This window comes from Corvus moneduloides, chromosome Z (assembly GCF_009650955.1).
Source record: "Corvus moneduloides isolate bCorMon1 chromosome Z, bCorMon1.pri, whole genome shotgun sequence".
Taxonomy (NCBI): Eukaryota; Metazoa; Chordata; class Aves; order Passeriformes; family Corvidae; genus Corvus; species Corvus moneduloides.
Window position 1 is genome coordinate 4,986,396 of NC_045511.1, and position 20,946 is coordinate 5,007,341.

At 40.4% G+C, this 20,946-nt stretch overlaps 1 protein-coding gene across 2 annotated transcripts in view; it reads right to left on the bottom strand.

Annotated features, from left to right (window-relative positions):
- Positions 1 to 13,932: 13,932 nt before the first annotated feature.
- Positions 13,933 to 20,946, bottom strand: part of ZSWIM6 (zinc finger SWIM-type containing 6) — a 110,788-nt gene continuing 103,774 nt past the window's right edge. For both annotated transcript variants that reach the window (XM_032097470.1, XM_032097468.1), the window contains 3 exons: positions 20,285 to 20,448; positions 18,388 to 18,469; positions 13,933 to 16,531 (listed from right to left, as the gene is read on the bottom strand). In XM_032097470.1, coding sequence (XP_031953361.1) covers positions 15,669 to 16,531; positions 18,388 to 18,469; positions 20,285 to 20,448 — 1,109 coding nt within the window. In that variant the 3' untranslated portion in view covers positions 13,933 to 15,668. The remainder of the gene's footprint in view (positions 16,532 to 18,387; positions 18,470 to 20,284; positions 20,449 to 20,946) is intronic.

Genomic DNA, 20,946 nt, shown 5'->3' on the forward strand with positions numbered 1-20,946 from the left:
TGTGTGGAGCTACTTCACACTGACATGTGGTTCTTGTTCTCCTTACAGCACTATTCCATATTACTTGCTGTGTGCAGTCTCTTGACTGAATTTTGGAGTAGTTACATAACATACAGCTCCAAACTACCTCTCCAGTGACACCTACTTTTGTCTGAGCCCAGCTATTCTCAGTGGCTTGAGTGCTATTTAAAAGGCCATAGCAAGCATACTTGGAGAGCATGTGCTTTCTGGGGTTTAGACCCATGACAGGTGAATTCTTGGTTTAGTTTTCTCTAAATCCTCATCCTCTTTTTTTCATCCATGCTCTAACACATGGAATTCCTGGTCTACAAAGCAAAGCAAGTAACCTGCAATGCAGCAGGCAGAAGAAAACAGTGAGTGTTCATGCCACAAATGTCAGGTTGAGCATTTCCACTTGACATGGATCAAGTCCAGGCACGAATGGCTGCATACTTATAATTTGTTAAAGTGATGCTGCTTCTCAGGAGTATTTGCCATTCCCAGTTCAGGAAGGTACACATTAGCTTATTTAGTCTTGCATGCAGAAATGAAGTTAATAGGTAATATTTGGAAAACAACTACCCAAATTGGCTCACTACATTTCCACAATGACTACTGAATATAGGTAACAAGTATTTTTTTAAGCAATTGAGTATTTTGTTCCATCTGGCCAGTTTCTATGAAATGCTTCTCTTTGTAGTGGCTACTGAAAGTGAATAATGGCTGTATTCTCCCAGGTCAAAAGCTAACCTCACACAATGCCTACTGTGAATTAAAGGGGCTCTCATGCTGCAAACAACAGGTCCACAAAGCCAAGGTGCTATGGCTAACACTACTCATCATCTGGGGCATTGCCAGTGAAAAGAGGATGGGTGTAGGGCAAAAGAGAATCGGAATGATTTTCAATAAAAGGTAGAAGTTTTTAGTATTACGGTGCTGGACAAGACTAAAGTCTCTTGACTTCAAAGAATGAAGAGTTTCATATCTCAAGCATTTAATGCCAAATATTTGCCACGATTTTTATCTTAGTACAACTATTTATAGTGGCTCTAATGCTATGTAAAAGACTGTAGCAAGAAATCCCCAGGGGTTTATGCTACTATTTGGCTTTATAGTTCTTCCACTTCTTCAAATAAATCATGAACTTCTTCAGATGTGTGAGAGGCATTCCATTTCCTCAACTGCAAATGACAAATGATGAATTATACACATTGTTTACTTTTTTCCCCACTCCAAATGCCTATGTAGCTCTCCAGTGACTCCAACTGTTACATTTGGTCTGGTTTTCTGCATTTGTCCTGCACAATGACCATGAATCTCTTGGATTTCACATTCGAAGAGCATTCTGTTTCAGCACTACACACATTGTATTCTGTTCATTTACTGTAAGTGTGAATGTAGTGGTTCTTCTTTCCCATTTAGATGTACAGAAATATGTGAAAATAAGGGAAACATTATATGGAAATAATTATTCATTATTCTGTTCAACTTAGGCACCAAAGTAATTATGTGAGTTAGCATGGAGCAAGATCACTTTGTTGGTAGTTTGTGCTGAAGACTATGATTTCACTCTTGTTTTCCAAGCTAAATAAAGCTAGTGCAAATATGCAATCATTCAAAAAAGTTGCAAGCTACATTCGTGGCAGTTTTAAACGAAATATTTTTACTCGTGCTGCTTATTTAAAGAACATCAGTGGAGGAGTTGCTTGTGTTTTGGGTAGGATTGGCTGGAATAACTGGAGACATACATCAATATGATCAAAGAGAGGAGCTATTCATTCTCTTGCATTCAATGGTGGCTATCATGCAAAAATGAGTTATTGAAGCCAGTTAGACTGCCCAAATCCTACTATAAGTTTCAGCAGCCTGTGTTGACTTTGGTCTTTCTGAGCACAGTTCACATCACTCATCAATCAGTGTAACAAAGTAAAACTACACGTTCTCCCAGGAACACAACCTAGGGGTCTTTGGACGAGGTCTTTTGTTCACTTCCTGCTGTGGGAGGAATCTCCTGGGTGAAATCAACCTCCTTTCCCTTTAAGACCTTGGTTGTTGTGTCATGTGTGGGTGAGCATAACACCTGCAAGTGACAGAGACACCTCTTTTCCTCATCCTGGAAACTCCTACGAGCTGAAGGCCATGCTGATGCTTCTCTATCTTAAAAAAAGATACTGCCAAAGGATCACCTAGGAACTGATATGCTTCAGCAGAAATGGCATTAAATAACCTATAGCATCCTCTAATCTGACTCAGAAGGCATCACTAAGGGCAGCCTCTGCTTGCTCAGGAGAGACTTGCAGAGCTCTTTGGGAAAAGTAGAGCCCCCTGTGAGGATCACTGTTCAGAACAGTCCCTTTTACACATGACTCTAACTGGAGAACTTTTTAATCAGGAATGACAATACATGTTTTAGGTCAACAGACTTTAAAACATTTTGAGTGGACAGACAAGATTCCTCAGTTCCCCCAGGTTTCTGGCTTAAAATGCCATATTTAGTACTGAATATAACCTGTAAGAAATTTGCTTTACCTCTAAGAAATTTGCCAAGAGAGCGCATGATGATGGAAAATTTCCATTCCAGCCAACCTCTTTAGAAGCCATGTCAAGGTGCTTCCCTCATGTCTCAATCTTGCTGCCACCTGGAAGACTCCTGTCAGTATTCAAGCCAGTGAAATTCCCAGAGCTTAAACCTGAACACTGCCCTGGCTGGCTGCCCTCTGCTGTGTCCTGTACATTACAGACGGCTACCCTGGAAAAACAAAACAAAACACCGGATTAAATTATGCTAATTAAAAAATGTCCACAAAGCAAACCATGGCTTTTTTTTGCCTTTTCAGAAAATGCTGCTCAATAGCAGTTAATTCCCACAGCCCGTTCTGCTAAGAGTTGAGAGCAGCATACAAATTGCTATAGTTTAGGAACAAGACATTAAACTTGGTTTTTCTGGAAAGGCACACAGGAGAGGAAAGACTGGTCAAGATCAGCTGACGAAATTACCTCAGATAGGCCATATTTGAGGCAATTGACTGGAATGTGATCCCAGCAGAAAATGGTTTAGAAGACCAACTAGTCACTCAGTACAGCTTCATCAGAAGCATCACTTAGTTTTACTGAGCCCGGACTATGTTTAAACTGAATTCCCAGTCTGCGTTTTAACAACAGACCTCAGAGGGAGGTCCCCACAGTCTGGGAATGTGGTCTAGGCAGAGGTTGTTCCTATCAATATTACCTGAGTTGTGTTGCAAACATGATAGGATACCAATGTTTTGTAACTATATCCATCATTAGAGCAGTTTCTACAGAGCAGATAAGATCAAAACAAAAGCTCACGGACCCCCTTGCGTTTCAAGATTCCATTATCTTTATTCCAGAAATCCCCGAATGCAGCTTACTTCCCATTACATATTTAAGTCCGTGTTGTCTCTGACACTCTTTAATTCTCTCAAGATCTGAAAGCACTCTTTCTCTATACTTATTAATTTTACATGGTACTTTGAGACAAGTTAATAACAGGATCCAACTCATCCATTATCCCACTGTTGGGAAACCAAAATGCATGGATGGCAAATCTAGTGCTAACAGGAATGCTTTTCAGATAAGGCTGATTTTCTCCAACTGTGTCAGAACACTAAACAACCTGCTGCTCCTGATCCCTCCAATTTTGTTCTGCTCTGTGGAAGACAGTAATCAAACATACAAGTATTACGAACTTATATTAACACTTTCCTTCCAAATGCTACATAAATCATGTTATTGCAATTTATATCTCAGGTTCATATGCTACCACATTGATACTACCTGTACAATGGAGACACAGATTGATTAGCCAGAATATACCACACAGCAGCAGCCATTCTCCTTCCTTGAAAAGGCAACAGGCTCAGGAAGAAAAGGAGACACCAGGGAAGTGCCATATAGTTTTGAATAGGAGGATTCTTCTTTCTGTGCCAATTCCAATACCTACTCTAAAGGCATAGGTGATACAAGGAGACATGGGCCATGCTGTGGTCTTTAGATACCAGTGTAATAATAAACATTTACCTGAAAATTTCAATTCAGGTATTATTAATTATCACAGGAAGCCACAAACCAGCTTGCAATGAGTGATTTATTCAGGTAACACACCACTGCTGTATTTGAGATTAGTCTAAAACAAAACAGTACGTTTCTTATCATTATTTTCAGTTCTGTAGTTTACCGAAGTAAACTCCCAGCATTCACAAAAGTATAGCCATATGTAAAGACTGGATTCATTACACAGATTTTGGTTTTGTTTCCACCTGAGTAATATGCTGTGAGTCCCCTCCGGGATAACATTATAGTGAAGAATAGGCCCCTAACCTAAGAAAGTCATCTCTCACTGGGACAGATGCAGAAGGAAGGCAGGTTAGAGGGAAACCTAAAAAAACCCTGAGTCTTTGGAAACAAAACCTAGTAAGATCATGGAGGTTCAGGATTTTGAGTTAAATGTCCTGGTGCCCTTTTGGAGAAGAAAGAGTATTAGATCCCCATGCATGAACTGAAGACTTGTAGGAAGATGATGACTTTTCAGAGACTGTCTAGGTTATGCCCCAGACTACATGCTCTCACCTAACGTTTGCACCAAAGCATTCCTCATGCACACAGATGTGAAATCATAACTAGAAATACTGCAGCTGAGCCCCTGTCTGGCTTATTGAAAGGACAGAGCTGCCACGGTCATGAACTGAGGGCACCCAAGTTCATGTCGCCCTGCACTGTGCTGTCCCAGTTTGCAGCTTGTGTCCTTGGCCTCAGGTTCTGAAGGCAGCTTTGTTCCCCACTCTGCCCACTAACTGACTCAGCACCCACCTCCTCTGAGCCTTCTGGAGCACGCTGATAATTAGGAATTTTCTAGGAGGTTGGCAGGAGGGATTTGCTAAAGATATGAAAGGAATTGTGTGATACCACAGCTCCATCAGAGGGGAAAGCAGTCCATCTTCTATCAGACTGTTTTCTACAACTGTTTCTAGTTGTAAAAACCACTGGTCACACCACAGCTCAGAAGATACAGACAAGTCACCTTATTTACTCTGTCACTGGGGTTTTTAATTATTTTTTTTTAATAGTTTGGTTTGGAAGGGGACCTTGAAAATTATATCGTTTCAACCCCCCTGCTGTGGGCAAGGACACCTTCAAATAAACCAGGTTGCTCTGGTCTTGAACACTTCCAGGGATAGAGCATCCACAACTTCCCTGGGTAGCCTGTTCCAGTGCCTCATCACCCTCACAATTTTTTTCTAATATCTAATCTAAACCGCATTTTGTTTTCAAATTGAAAGCATTTCTTCAGTATCTTCCTTCCCATCAGCAGCTGGTTGAGCATTTCATCCCAAAGCAATATGGTGCCCTTTTTATTTCCCTGTGAAAGTGTGGCCCCAAAGTCTGACCATGAACATTCCCCTGCCTTGTCTTCAAGCCTCTTCAGGCACAATTTTTCACCCTACAGTCAACATAGTTTCATCCCACATGGTTCACTTGCGGCACCAGGCTGCAGTGGGCAGCTGGCACACACCAGGAGACACTGTGCCAGAGAACATCGTGTTCTGTGGGGAACAACAAGGAAACACAACAAAAACATCAACAACCAACCACTGAAAAAAATACATTGTTTCTAGGCCTCATGCAAGAGAATGGAAGGACTGTGGTAGTAAGCTCCAGGAAAGGCTCAGCCATGTCCAACAGAATAGCAGCACTCCTGTGTTAATGCTGCTGTTTGCTGCTTGTGTTGCTTTCCAGAGTGAGTATATTATCCCCTGGGATCACAGCTCAAGCCCAAACTGCATCACTTCACTCCGGCTACACATCTGCTTTGCCATCTCAAGTGTGACAGACAAACTTCACACCCTTGAGTAGCTGTGAAACGTTGCACAGCTTCCCTGCTCCAGTCCCAAGCTAATTGCAGCTTGCTAGCAAAAGGGAAGGATGCACTCCAAAAGCGCTTACAAGAGTTTGGGTGAAAGGTTTTAGCTACAGCCAATGCTAAATGTCTACTGTTGCCTATAGGAAAGTCAGAAGCCCACTAAAATCTGTAAGAAAATGAGTAAGACTAAAGTTAATGACCAGAAGATAGGTTTATCATGGGAGGAATTTTAACAAAAGCAGGTGTAGTGATTGCACCTGGAACCCAAAAATCTAGAATAGTTGCTACATACTGGAATTTATTTCAGGATATGAAAAGTAGGGAAGAAGCTGGAAAAAATATGCACTGTATCACACACACATAGGAAAAATTACATATTCTGAAAAGGGCTGTCATGTCCACATTGCAATTGTAAAAGATTTTAGATACAAAACACATTACTTTGCTACATACTGGCACCAACTGAAGTGTTAGACAACACCCAGGGCTTCTTAGGTGCCATTGAAGATTCAATTGGCTTGAAGAACAGAAATTACAAGCTTCACTTCAGGAAGAAGCCAGTATAGCCTCTTCCAGAAAAGAGACAGATGTATCTTTTAAAACCTTTATGGGATTTATCATGGTGGTGCCTGTTAGCATCAACGTGCTTAAGGATGTGTTATTATTTTCATTATAAACCCCCTACTTTAAAGCGTTTTATAACTCAGCTGTAAACATATGGCACTTGCAGGGACAGACACAACTCATCTGTTTCTATATGAGCACTTTAAAGAAGTATGCATGCACATACACATACCTAAAAAAATGGTGGCATCCTAGTCTTTAATGCAGTTCTGTAGCCTAAAATTATCTAGATGAAATGAAGGAATTGACTTCATCTTCTGACATCATAGCTCTTTACTTCTATTGCTCTTGTATTGTAGCCAGTTATAGTTCATTTTACAAACTTTAAAAGCAACTGCTGCTAGACAGTAATCACTTCTTCTGAGGGTTCTAATGTTACTGCTGCAGGAGCTTCACTTAAGGAGGGAGTCTTCCTCCCCATGCACATTTCTGCAGCAGGCCTGTAGCGAGCTATCTGACAAGCAAGCAAGCAGTAGTCTGAAAACCTACTTTAGCAGGCACTTACAACATACCTTTAAACAGGAGAATTTTTTTAAGCAGTAGGCTGAAAAAAAAATTGATACACTTGCAGAACGTCAGTGAGTCAAACAGAGCTGCTGAGAAGCAGTTTGTTGAAGTTTTATTTTTCACTCCTGTTCTGCTTTTAAGCTGTTACAATGAAAATAAAGGAAATGAAAAGTGTCTCCATTTAAGAAAGCCTGGAGGTTCCCCCTTCTAGCTTCCCTGGCATACTCTCTCTTGGCCATTTCTGAGATGTGCGGTGTCTGACACGGGCACGGGTCTCTCCAGGCAGAGCAGGATCCATCAGTGGAGCTTTGCAGCAAGGAGTGGAAGTGGGGATCACCCCAGCAGCTCTGGGCAGATGTCCCCTAGGGTGATGTACTTTTCACAGGTGATCCAGCTCCCACCAGCAGCTGAAGGAACAGGCTGTGCACTCCACTGGGCTTCTAAACCCTCTTGTTAGTGAAGTACTTTATGGAAGTTAACCATTGACCTCACAGTGACTATTCACATACACAAGCTCAGTTGTAAGATCCTGTATCTTACTAAAACAGAGCTAAATCCAAAGACAATTCCAGACTTACATCCAGTCTTCATGTTAGGGATCTCTGCCACAGGACTTCTATTCATCCAGTAGATAAGGTAAGAATTTGTGGAAAAAAACTCTAAAGCCAGATGTATTTCGTCTTTTTGAATTACAGCTTCCAGAGATCTGTGTCTTGTATGTGCTTTCTGTAACATGAAGAGGGCTCTGCAGTTATGCTGCTGAACATTAAATAAATATAGCAAGCTGGAAACCACCACTGTTCGGAAAAGCCAGACATCAAGGATGCACTGCACTAGGCAAGGAATATTCTTTATAGCAGAATTCCAAAACTCTCCAGTTTCTGAATTTAATCACAAATCCACAGTGTTGCAATTCAGTAAGTGTCCCAATTCTTACATACAGAAAATCGCCAGAACTGCTGGCAAGTTGGAACATCTGCAGAAAGCTAAGAGCTGCACAGAAGAGCATTCACGTCAAACAAAGGCAACAGTCAGTCAGGCTCAGGGATGGGACAGGAGAACCCAACACAGGGAGGCTGTAAGGAAGATCTGTGATCTCCCTCAGTCACATGCCCTGCACAGGGCTCAACCTGCTGCCTAAATCCTCACCATTATTTGAAAGTTAGAGAAGCAATTACTACTAGTGAAAAGAGGGAACAAGCAGTTTCTCCCAGGCTACCTATGTCCATGGCTTATCAAGACATATACTTAAGGACAGAAACAAACATGCTGACTCATTGTTTTTTTCCCCTTGCTGCCCTCTGGCCCCGCAATAGCATGTCCTTGCAGGATGACCATGGATATGGGTATCAGCTAGACAACTCAGATGGTCCATGAATCAGTCCACAAATGCTTCACCCAACTGCCACATCTGAAGAAAAGCTTTGGCCTGTGGATAATAGCCATGTTTGGACTTGGACACCCACATACACACACACATTGTCCCCCCACCATGAGGTGAGTCTGCTGAACATGCTCACCTGTAAGTGCACACTTGAGCGGCAGCAAAAACAAAACCACTGTGAAATTACTGGCAAATTCAGGTCCTGAACTCAGCAGATACTAAATCTCAGGCTTCTGCTCAGCGCTCCCAATGCAGCTGCACTCCTCAAGCACCTGTCCAAATGCTAGCAATGTCTTTCATTTTATTTCCTATCAGTAGAAAACAGAGATTTGAAATTGCTGCTGGTAATAGATAACCTAGATGTATTGTAAGTAACGCAGGGAGAGCAATGAGATAGCCCAGGGTGACTGCTGATGTGGCAAGCGTGCCGAAACACACTGTTCTCCAGTTTGGCAGCACAAACAGGTGCATAAACTAGCGTTTTCATACTGGGCTCAACAGAGTCAGTGCCATTTTAGTGCATCCAGTCAGGTCTCCCACACACACTCACAAACTGCACATGGACCATTCGTGTACTAAACAACTGGCAACTAAAAAGACAAAATCATCCTGTCTGGTTTGTCTGAACTTTTCTAGGAGTGGAGAATTTGTGCCTTGGCAGTGCATATGCTTAGTGATGCACTTCCAATTCTGCCAGTAATTACTGTTTTCTTGATTTTATTCTCTGATGAAAGACAAAATATTTTAAGTTATTGCCTTTAAAAAAAAAAAAAAAAAGCTTTTTGGCATCTGGCTTTTACTGCCTGCATTTGCTGTGTAAGGAAGTCCAAATGCTCACAAAATGAATGACTCTGATCAAACTCTGATTAGAGCCATATTACTTCCTCATGAGTAGTGGCCACTTCTTCTTCTGTGCAACTGAGGATAGCACATGCAGCCCCTAATTACCTGAAGTGCAGTAACTTACCAGGGTTAGGCTCAAGGCTTCCATACAAAGTCAAACTGAACTCAATATGGACAAACTCTACTTGTTACACTAAGGTAATGCAGTCCAGCAGTTCAGAGAGGAACATGGTATAACATTGTACAGACCATGTGATGGGTGAGATAAAAAAAAGGGAATTGCTGAGATACGGAAAAAGCTCTGGATCATTCCAGATGGAGAATACAGTGATAGGTGGGAAAAGGCAGGCTGTGAAACCAAAGCCACCACACAATAGTTAAGTCTTTCTCACATGGACTTGGCTTCACATAAAATACTGATAGGTTCAGAGCAGATGAAAACTCTTCAGTACAGTCTCCCTCCACAATCACCACTCCATAAGGCAATGCTTAAGTTTCTTTTTCAGTATTTTGGTATCATCTCACACTAATATTTCCAAACATGCCTGTTTAGGCTTCTCAGTTTCTCATTATATGATTTAGACAAAGAGTATAAAAGACCTGCTGAATTGCTAAGTAGCAGCCAAGCTAAACTGCTCAGAAGAGTATCAAAAGCCTTTCAGGACTTAAGTATTTTTAAGTTAGACTCCAGATTTTCAAGAATGGTTGGAGAGGCTCATTTTTCAAAATTAAAAGTCCCCAGACCTTGCAGCATGACAGATGTGAAGACAACCTCCTGAAGGATGTAAAAATTGCAGGCTGCTGGAGAACAAAGTATGCACTGGGTCAGACATTTGTATTGACACAGGGGATTGGTGGAGCAAACACATCCTGAGTAACCAGGCAGAGTCTTCCCATGCTGCATCTACACCATACCTGGAATCAGTCATCAGGTGACTAGGGGAAAAAAGGTTTTAAAGTAAGAAAAGAAAGCACCATCTAAAAATACCTCCTTACCCTCTCTCCCACCAAAACCAGCTGGAGGCCGGTGATGATTGTTGCAACAGTGTTAAGTAAGAGCTGCCTTTCACACCTTCATAATGCAACAGGCAGAGTATGAGTGTGAAGAAATTCCTCTCCAAGTACATTTGTTCATTTCAGGAACAAGTTAACATGTCTTCCACTTTGACGTTTATTTGGGATATTTTTAATTAATCTACTGATCTACTAAACATGTTCAAAGTGTCTATTAGGGGCACCAAAGACGTATTTTCTTCAGAATCCACAATTTCCATTCACTTAAGTGGCCAGCTCCTGTTAAGAGTTTTACAAATGGCATCTTGCTGGGAAAGCATTTCATGTAAATGTCCCTGTTGCAAACTTGGTCTCCTGAACTGGTTTGGTTGTGCTGCTCAAGGTTCCTCAAGATGTAGGCAAGATGGCCCAAGCAAGGCCAGTCTTTGTCCCAAAACCTGCCTTCTCAGAGGGGACAGAAGGCTTCAGAGATACCATTTGATAAGAGATGAGTTGCCATCTGCCTGACTCTTGCCTGGGCATTGCAAAAGCCAGGCAATATAGTGTTACAAACAAGACCTTATGCGGCTTAATGCAATATAGATTGTCTGGAAATGAAGGCCACAAACCCTAAATGATCTTTCCTGCCCACTGACCAGGCAGAATTTGGCACTACTTCTCTTGCTACTGCTTTTCATATAACTAACAGGCTTCCCAAAAGTGTCTGCCAACATCAGCCTTGATGTAATTCCAGCAGCTCCACCAGAGGAATATTTAGCTTTGTCCTTAATTACCCTCATCCATTTTTTCACTTTCCAGAATCCTTCTGTGAACAGTGATGTGCCTTTGATGCCTGAGACACCAAACCAAGACTCCTCTGTGGTCAGACAAACAATTCCAAGGTCAGAGTGGTGGAAAGGCAGACAGCGCTGGTTTTGCACGTCAGCTGTGGCTGCTCCCTTAGGCCTCATGAACTCACCAGCCCCTGCATCAGCTCACCCTTCTCACGCACTGCTCCACAGATACTTCCAACTTCACAGATCATGGTTACCAAGCAATAGCTCTGTTGCTCATTTTACATCATCAGACCACAAGTACATTACCTTTCATGTAAACATTTTTCCAAATACAAAGCTCCTTAAATTACATACCCAAGAGGATGAAGGCTAAAGAGGAAGAAAAAATCACAACAATGAAAAGCATTTGTCACAAAATTCAGTAAAAGACTCATTGGGTGGCTTCATGATTGTGGTACTTCCTAGCCATAACTGCTCTCTACCTAAAGAGCTATAGAAATTAGTCAAGGTTGTCTTTAGAAATAACTTGTGCTTTGTAGTCAATATATGTTAATAGAAACTTAGATCCTATGACCTTGGAGTTGTCTGCACATATGGCAGCTGATGTCATTTTCTTTTTAAGACACATTCTTTTCCTCAGAGCATACAATTCTCTACTTTTAGTAAAAGAAGGGATACAGATAGTACCATCAAGATGGACTGCAAACATCTCAGCTGACAGGCAGGTGCTGCTTGATGCTGACTGCCCAGGGTGTTAGCGGAGGCAAGATGCATCTCCCCATGTGCGGGATGGAGCACACACTGCTTTACAGGAGGCAGATCCCAGCAACCTCTTCTCATGAGTAAAGCTGTATCTGACATTTTGCTGTCTCTCCAGTTAAGATTGTTACAAAGCTTTTTGTTTCACATTCAGTATAATCTTGCGTGTTGCAAGGCAAGGGTCCGGCAAAACACTTTGTGGTTTATGCTCCTATTTGCCCCACTTACCATTGCACCAAGTACAAATACAAAGCATTTAAAAGGATGGAAAAATATTTGTCTGTGAGTATTTTCTCTCTAGCCAAAACTGCAGAGCAAGAGGATACCTGAGGGTATCATACTTCTGAATTCTGTAAAGGTATCAGCTATACTGCTGTTTTTCCAAATCATATCCTCCATTAAAATTAGATGAACTCCTAGAACTTTTTTTTTAAAGCAGAAATGGAAGGTTGTAGGATTTTTCAGTAAAAAATCTGCATTTTTATCAAATTGAAGGCAGCTTAGTGAAAAAAAATTTACTGCAAATTCACTCTAACTACACCTCAGAAGACAAAATTTCCATGTAACCAGCACCCCAGTTTTGCTGCACTTGTTACTTACACCCACTTACATGAAAATCTGAATTGCTAAAAAAAAAAAACCAACTCCTGAAAGGAAAAGTTCAAACTAATTTGACCCAATAACTGAAATATTAAAGAGTGACTTTCAGACTTTTGAAAGCCTCTAGCAAGAGCCCTCGGGCTCTTCTTTTTTTGGTGGATTCCTCCTGCCTTCACAAGAGCAAGGACATATTGAGACATAAGAGATTGGCCAAGCCTCTACTGGTCCTTGAGGGCTTGTAACATGGTGTAAACTGCACTGCACAGCACCAGTGCAGGCACAGAAGAGATTTTACTCAGTCATGAAAATAAGCAAAACAAACTTCCACCAGTTCTGCAAGCAGCAGCCATGTGCTTGTCCAAACCAGGTGGCAACCATCACGACTGCATTTAAATTTAACACCTGGTCTTCAGAGAGGCTTCAGTTTTGCAATCTACAAAATCCACAATCACCCTTACCGTGGCATTATATGTAAAATTTAAAAAAAAAGACAACTAAAACAACCACAAAAAAAAGCAACCATGCAAACCCTATTACAGAATGGAGTGATACTTCCTCTTTTCCTTACCATGCCACTGCCTATGACAGATAATTCATCTAGCACAAAGTAACAACCCAAAAATGTAATGAGAATTCAATACCTGGAAGGAATTGAAGTCACAGAATTTAACAGAACGTTAGCACTATTAGGTCAAGACATCTCAGCTGTTAGCAAGACTTGGCAAAAGGCTCATATTTTACATGACAATTGTATAAAGATTCAGACCTTTTCCTTCTTAATCTTCAGTGATGCAAGCCTCACCGTCAGAATTCATGGTTACACTGGTGTCTCTGATAGTTGTTTACTGCATACTAATTCTCTTTTCATCTGAAGAGACTAAAAAAAAAGGAATTGAAGGTGTTCAGATCATGTAGTCAAATATGACATCAAGTAACATCCCTAAGACAATTAAAATGTTGGTTAAGCAGAAAGCTCCTCTTCAATTTGCAACCATGTCATATTCCATTACTCTCCAACGGCCAGAAAATTCCTATGGAGTAAATGCTCCAAAAAGTAAAAGTATCAGCTATCAGCTGATGAGCAGGAATTTCATGCTGTGTGGAATGAGCTGCATGACTCAAAATACACAAAACACTTTAGAAAAGCCAATCAATGAACAGAAGAACTATCCTTGAATGCTTCTGCAGCACATCTCAACTCTCATGGTCACCCTAATAATCCAGAGTGGAAACACACCCACACACACCCAGAATCCTACCAGGACGATACATCAAGGCTTACTGTTTGATGTACAGAACACAAATCTTCAGACACAGGCAGCATTTGGCCCCTCCTCTGAAGCACCAGGTCCTATTCCACGAGCAGTTGTGAACACTACCATTCCTCAGCAGATTTTTGAGGAACACAACATTTACTTCCTGGACTTGGTGGTCATATTGCATACCACCACACTGCACTGAACTTGTAAGATGAGCATTCAGATCTATGAACTTGCTGTAACACAATTCAGTTCCAGTAACAGACACCATTAAAGGAGGCAGAATAAACTTTCAAAAAACTAATTTTAATCAAAACAAAAAAACTGTTGATCATTAACAAGTTTATAAAACAGTGATTTAGTTACATAAATAAATTGATATCAGTGTATCAAATCTTAATTACTTTCAACTTCATGAGCATGTTTACATGGGTGATGAAGTACAACCTTTTTACCTATTATAATAAATAAAATGGAGAGCATGAAATAGTTTTTCTAAACAAAAATACCTACAAACATACCTCTAGCATGTTCTCTAATGAAGGGAACAAGAGACACTGGACAACTTTTGCACCAAAACATAAAAACTGCTTTAAAAAGCACAAGGATACAGAACCATCAGCTAAAGTAAAGACACTATACTGTAACCAAAGTTGGTACTTAATAATATAATGAACAGTTTGGTAGTTAGATCTCCAGTTTGGTTATTTTAAAGCATTAAGACAAGGCAAGATAGAAGGCTGCTTTTGTTTGAGTAATTCTAGAGAAAATAAAATATATTAAAAAAACAAACCGAAAAGTAGAACAGTCATACCTACACAACTTTCTGTCCTGCACAAAGTCAAAATACCTATGCAGAATATATATATAATATATATATATATGTTATTTGTGCACAAAGGTTAGCTTATTATTAGCTCACTGCAAAGGCGTAACGTATCATGTCAATCATTTTGGAAAACATTTTGCGTTTTGTGTCAAAACGGATATTCTTTAAGTCTTCTAGGCTAGGAGGCATGAACCCCAATTCTGGCATACTGTATTCTTAATGCTAAGGCTTGCTGCTCTGGCTGCGTATTTTTTGTTGTCCCTCTTTACTATAGTGCCTGTTACAAGCATGTGTGTATGTGTGTATACATATATATGTATACACAGGTTGTATAAATATATATATATAAAATTTTCCCCAATAGGTATCAGTCCAACCATGCAATCCAAAAGGTGGCTCTGCATAGATGCCCAGCATATAGTTCACCACCTGAGCCAACCCTGAAGCAAGGCGCACTTTAGTCCTTCTGATAGTTTTTTTTTTTGTTTAAAACCAAGCTACTGCAGCTTCAAGTATTTTGCATTACATAGATTTTTTTATAAATTAGTTAATGTTATATTTTTCAATATTCAGACATATACTATAATATATATACAGTACAATAAATGCTTTCATTCTTTTTTTAATTTTTTTGATAAATCCCTGAGAATGTATGTTGACAGTCGCTAAGTTTCCACATGCACAAGCATTGTGTGCCATGCTTCTGGATGAACAGCACTGCAAAGCCACGTGGTCAGCCTTTAACTACTAGTATTTCACTTGTTGGTTTGTTTAAATATGCTGAAATGTAAGGATGAGTTACAAAGGAGTAAAGCTGAATCCATTCGAGGTACTTATCACAGGATGGAGGTGTTTTGTTTGGTTTTTAAAGCCATTGCAATATATGTTTGTTTTTGAGGCTGTGAACGTATACAGAAAGAACAGGAGAGCGATGTGGGCTTTTGCCACTTGACAACATATACTCAGTGTAAACCAAACCTTTTTAACCTCTCTCTCATACAAAACAGAAAAAAAGAAAAAAAAATTAAACACACAAACTTTCACAACATGACAGTTTAGTTTGCAAACTCAATATAACTATACACATATAATACCGGTGTGGCTCTGTTTCTTTAAGTTAAAAAGGATACAAAGGCAGGCTCAAGTAAAAACAAACCACCCCTCCCCCCCTATCCCCATTCACTCATTTTCATCAACCAAACCGTTCACGAACCAGCATCATCAGTTTCTTTTTGCCTTTGTAGATTTGTTTTAGGTTGTCAATAAACTGTGTAAACTGGATGTGACCATCATGAGCCATTAAGAAGGTCTCTCGTGCCTTGCTGAGGAACTCTATAAACTCACTATAGTGTCGTGGGCTGATGTGAGTGAGACGTGAATGAGTTGTATTAATGTAGGCTCCGATTGTGGCATCCAAGAGTTGCCGTAAAGGGGCTTTGTCCAGTGACATGAGCTTACCAGAGTTCCTCCTTCCATGAAGTCCCACCATGCCAGGAGTGGTCAAAGTACACCTACGCAAAATGTCTGACAGTACTGTTGCACACTTGACACTTTTGACCACCAGAGGTATTATAGCTGCTAGCTCATTTTTCCCAAGGGAGTGGCTGAGCGCACATGCCCACAGAACGTCATTAATGGCAGGGTGTGTGTCCTGATTGTAACTCAGGTTGAGATGTGTCATGGCCAAAGTGGCCAGCTTGTAGGCCCGCATGGGGTAACCACGGTGCTCCATGTATCGTGCTATGGTAAAAAGCTGCGAGTAGCTCATGCCAGTTGTAGCAGCATCTAGAACGATTTGGTAAGCGGTCTCAAAAGCTATGTGATCCTTTTCACATAGGGTCAGTGCAGAGAGGGCACAGTTTTGAGGATTCTTCATGGCACATTGTAGAGCAAGCGTCCTAGCACTGCCGGCCAGCTTCTCCTGCTGATGGCAGTCCAGATGCAGACGGACGATGGTGCTGTTGGACATCACTGTTGTAGCAACAATACTAGTGGCTTCTGTTGGAGTGAAAAGTGTAAACCAGTTTTGCATGATACTATCCAGTGCATAAACACCTGGAGAGAGAAAGAACGGATTAGCCACAACTGATAAAATCCAGAAGATAGAGATGTTCAGCAGGAGATTATAATTCCCACAAAGTCCAAGATGTTACCAGTAGTACATCCCAGCAAGAAGGGCTCATACACAGCATGGCTAGAAAAGGACATTAAAACTGAGACTACTGTGCAAACTCTGCAGCGATCACATAAATCCAGCCTGCAAGACAAACTTTAATCTCCTGTTGTGACAGCTGAGCTGTTTTATTTATTATTTAAGACAATTTGGGTAAAATGTTCTGGCTCATTTGGTCTCATCATCTCACTCAAAAGCAGCCCTCACCTTCCACACCAGGGCAATAGCAACCTCTTCTCACTGTCAATCACAAGGCACAGCACATATGAAAAGTAGGCAAAATGGCTTTCTTAAGAGAACACCATGGCATACTTAAGCACAAGTTACTAAGCACACCATAAAGCAATCAAATTCGTAAGTACATGACCATCATGATCCTTATTAGGGAAATACAATGAGCAATACAAACTACTGGATACTATATTCTCAGTGCCACTGTATTCCCAGTGTGTTTGGCAGAAGGAGGAAAAACTGACTGACTGTTTTCATAAATTGAACCTATAGTTAACTGGAGTGCCTTATTGCTAGGGACAGTTTACACACATTTGTGAGCCCACCTAAACCACACACAGAAGTCTTCATTTTCTCTGCAGGACTCTGATGCCTCCCATGCACCCCTTCACTCATTTGCAACAATACAGCATAGCAGAAAATAGCGTATCTTCATTTAAATAAACAGATTCCTAGTGTTATATTGATTCTTTACCGTGTTGGTAAGTCTCAAGAGTACTTTGCATGACACTGTAGGTTCTTTATGGGACGCTTCTATTAGAATATGTAAACCAATTTAAAGCAATATTAATCCCAGTAGTTTATTTGCTGAGATGCAACTGCACAAAATAATACTCAGGCACTAATATCTATAAGATAGGCTCAGCAAAAATTATCTTAGCAAAGATATAAAAGCACTAAAACAAGAGCATTGCATGCATATTTGCAGACACAAACTACTTTCTGGCTGAGGGCATACAAAGGCAAGCTCTTATTTCCTGCTATTGACAACAATATATTCCCAGCTAAGCATAAAGCAAAGAATTAACTAATCCAGAGAATAAGCAGCAGCAATCCTCTGAAGTTCTGACACTCAAGAAGCATCTGTGCAATACAATTCAACTCAGATATACGAAGAAGAAATAAAACAGAAAAACCTGCTCTCCAGAAATACCTTTACTGACAATTAAAATGGTTCCATTATCATAAGTACTTAGATTGTTCCCATTAGCATTGCTGCTGATTTTTTTTTTTAACAGCTGTACAGCTTTTAATACACTCATCTTCATTTTCAGACTCTGTATCCTCACCTTGAAGGATTCATTTTCAGGCTCTGTATCCTCACCTTACCTGCATTAAGGTAAACCTTAATACAGAAGGTTTATGGGATGCCTCATGAAGACACACAGGAAATCTATGGCAAAGCCCAAAAATAATCAGAACATGCTACTTGAGAAAGCACTGTTTTCTCACTTCTGTACTGAGTATTTTGGGTACTGAATATTTGCATATGGGTACTTCCCAAAGGTTATGCACACCCCCACCTTATGGGGGAAAGAAATCACACTGTATTACTCAACTATTGTCTCATTTGCTTTGTGCCTAAAAACACCCACTAAATGACTGCCATAATGTGTTCTCACCAAAGGAATTTTAGAGATGCACATAAAGTGGGAGGCATTTGCAGAACTTGGGTGTTGACAAGGAAGATCAAGCCCTGTAAGAGTAGCTGACAAGAGAAACATACCTACTTCTGTTGCACATGTTACCAACCACCTCACCATTTCCCGTCGTCGCCAATTCAGCGTTGACAGTGTCATCCGCATCACCTGTTAAAAGAACACAAACAAAATAAAAATTAATTATATTGCAAACCATGGCCATAGACCAACAGATAGGAATTTCAAGGTACTCAAATACACTGCAGTTAAAAACGGCAGCCTCTTGCCCTCTCCACTCCATTACCTCTTCTACAGCTGGTATGTCAAACAATTTGAAAAACACTATTCAGATATTTTTGAACAGCATTACAGAGAGTAATTCCAGCTGAAGATCCTTCAATGATAGAGAACAGAGACTGTTTATCTGTGGGGAAGAAAAAACTCCACCCCATATAAAGGCCTTCTCCCAAATAACAAAAACTAACAATCAATTACCAATTACTGAAATTAAATTACATAATGTCTCCTCCCTCTATGCACAAGTATATAGATAATTATCGTGCGACATTCCAAGGCATATCTAGTCAGGTACAAGATACTGAATACAGACAACCTAATTACAATTAAGTTGAGGGGAAAAGAAGGGGGAATCATCTGTAGACCACTAGAGACAGTGCTGACACTGTTTTGTGCAGGAAAAGCATTACTTGTAGGAAACTACACAGCTGAGAATTACTACCAGGAAACTGCTATGCATCTTCCCTCTGAAAACAAATCTTTTAAGATTCTTAAAAGATCTTTGGTAAACTTGGAACAGAACAGTGGGTAAATTCTACCACAGTTCCACTTCATTAGAAACCCTGGGACTGAGAACAAAGTAAGAGTTTGTGACATTACTTTCACTAGACCTCACTGAAGACATTCTGATGACACTGCCAACCACAAAAGAGTATCCACGGATACAGTAATATTCAAAATGTGCTATTTTCATTGAATGATACTTGGTGAAAGCTTGAGGTGACACACAGGTCAATTGTAAGGATTTTTCTCTCTCTCACATAAACATTTAAGGCAAATGAAACAAGCAGATTTCCACAGTGATCATGGAAATATGAAAGCCTAACAAAGCATACAGAAACCTCAGCTTTTTGATTAAAGATTTTAGTACCTTTCTTCAGCATGAGAAGCAACTGGGAAAATATCCTTTCCCCAGAAGTGTTTGGAGCTTTATTTACTGAAGCAAAGTAATAAATGGTTTTCTGATCTTTGCATGTTTGATTTAAGAATTCCCTGAAGAGGGATGGAGATATTTCTTTTTGTTGAAATGAACTGTGTAAACAATCAGATTCAAAAGTGTCAGGTAATATTACTACTTGGTGGTCTCCTTTTAGCTTGCAAAGCTTCTCCTCAGAGCCTGAAAACTGATCGGTGGTGGTTGTACACCTCAAGAACAGTCAGATGCATCTGACTATGCCACAGCTTGTGGAGTACAGGATTTTGAAGGAAGTGAGAGTGCTGCTGTCAACATGGTCTGCCTTAGCAACTGGTCATTATTGTTGACCTTGGCTTTCAACAAGCATGTACCAGTTCTCATTTACGGGAAAGGAAGAGAAGGAAAAGGAAGAAACCCCTGAAGACCATGCAGAAAATACAGTGCACTTCTGGCAAGCAGAGCAATTTTATTTTCTAGCCAGTCCTACATATAATCCTGAACCCACTGCACTGGTCCTCTCTCACCCCTGAACCAAAAAGTGCAGCCAGTGAATGCCAGCTCTGTGTTCCCCCTGAATGGCACAAAGGGGCTGTGCAGATTCTTTGTCTGTGTGTACCAGTATATTGAGCCTTGCATTAGAAAATAGAACTTAAAACCAAGTCCAGACAGAGCCCAAAGACGGTATCCTTTCCCGTGCTTAAAAGCTACACCCACCAACACTGCATCAAATTTATTTCTTCTATTATAATAACAACAAATGACAGAAATACCTGAAGGCCCAACTCCAGAGAAACTTTCAGAAGAGTTATGTCTGGCAAGCTATCCATGAGTGTTGCAATTTTAAATGCATCCTGGGCAAGTTTGAAGATGTGTGATGAGGAGTGTATATTTTTCTGGATGGATTCTAACACTGTTTCCAGTCTCCGAACATCACCTGCAAGGTGTAAACAGAATCAACAAAACAGAACAAGCTTCCAAAACACCCAGAGATCCATTATAACTGAGCCTGACACTGCTATGCAAGAATATGATGTTTCAGTTATACACACTTTGTTTTCAGAAACCTTCCATAATAAAATCACGCATGAATGAAAGATACAAGAGAGCACAAACTCTTCTGTCTGAAGGTGTTAGTGCAGTGCAGGGCCAAAAGTCACTGAATTTTCAAAGTGACTTGTCTGCTCCTGTGTCTCATAGTCAATGTCATGTGTCAGGAGAACAAAAAGCTGTCTCATCAGCCTGATACCAAGCTCATCTAGTACCAGCTAACTAAATTACCTACTTTGCTAGAAAATTACAAATTTAAGCCAGTTCAGTTTGTCGTACCCGTTTCAAACTCGTGTCAGACTGATCTGGATTCCTAAATTCAAGTTTTATGATCTGTTTACACATACAATATTAAAAGCTTACATTTAGTTGAGTACATAACTGA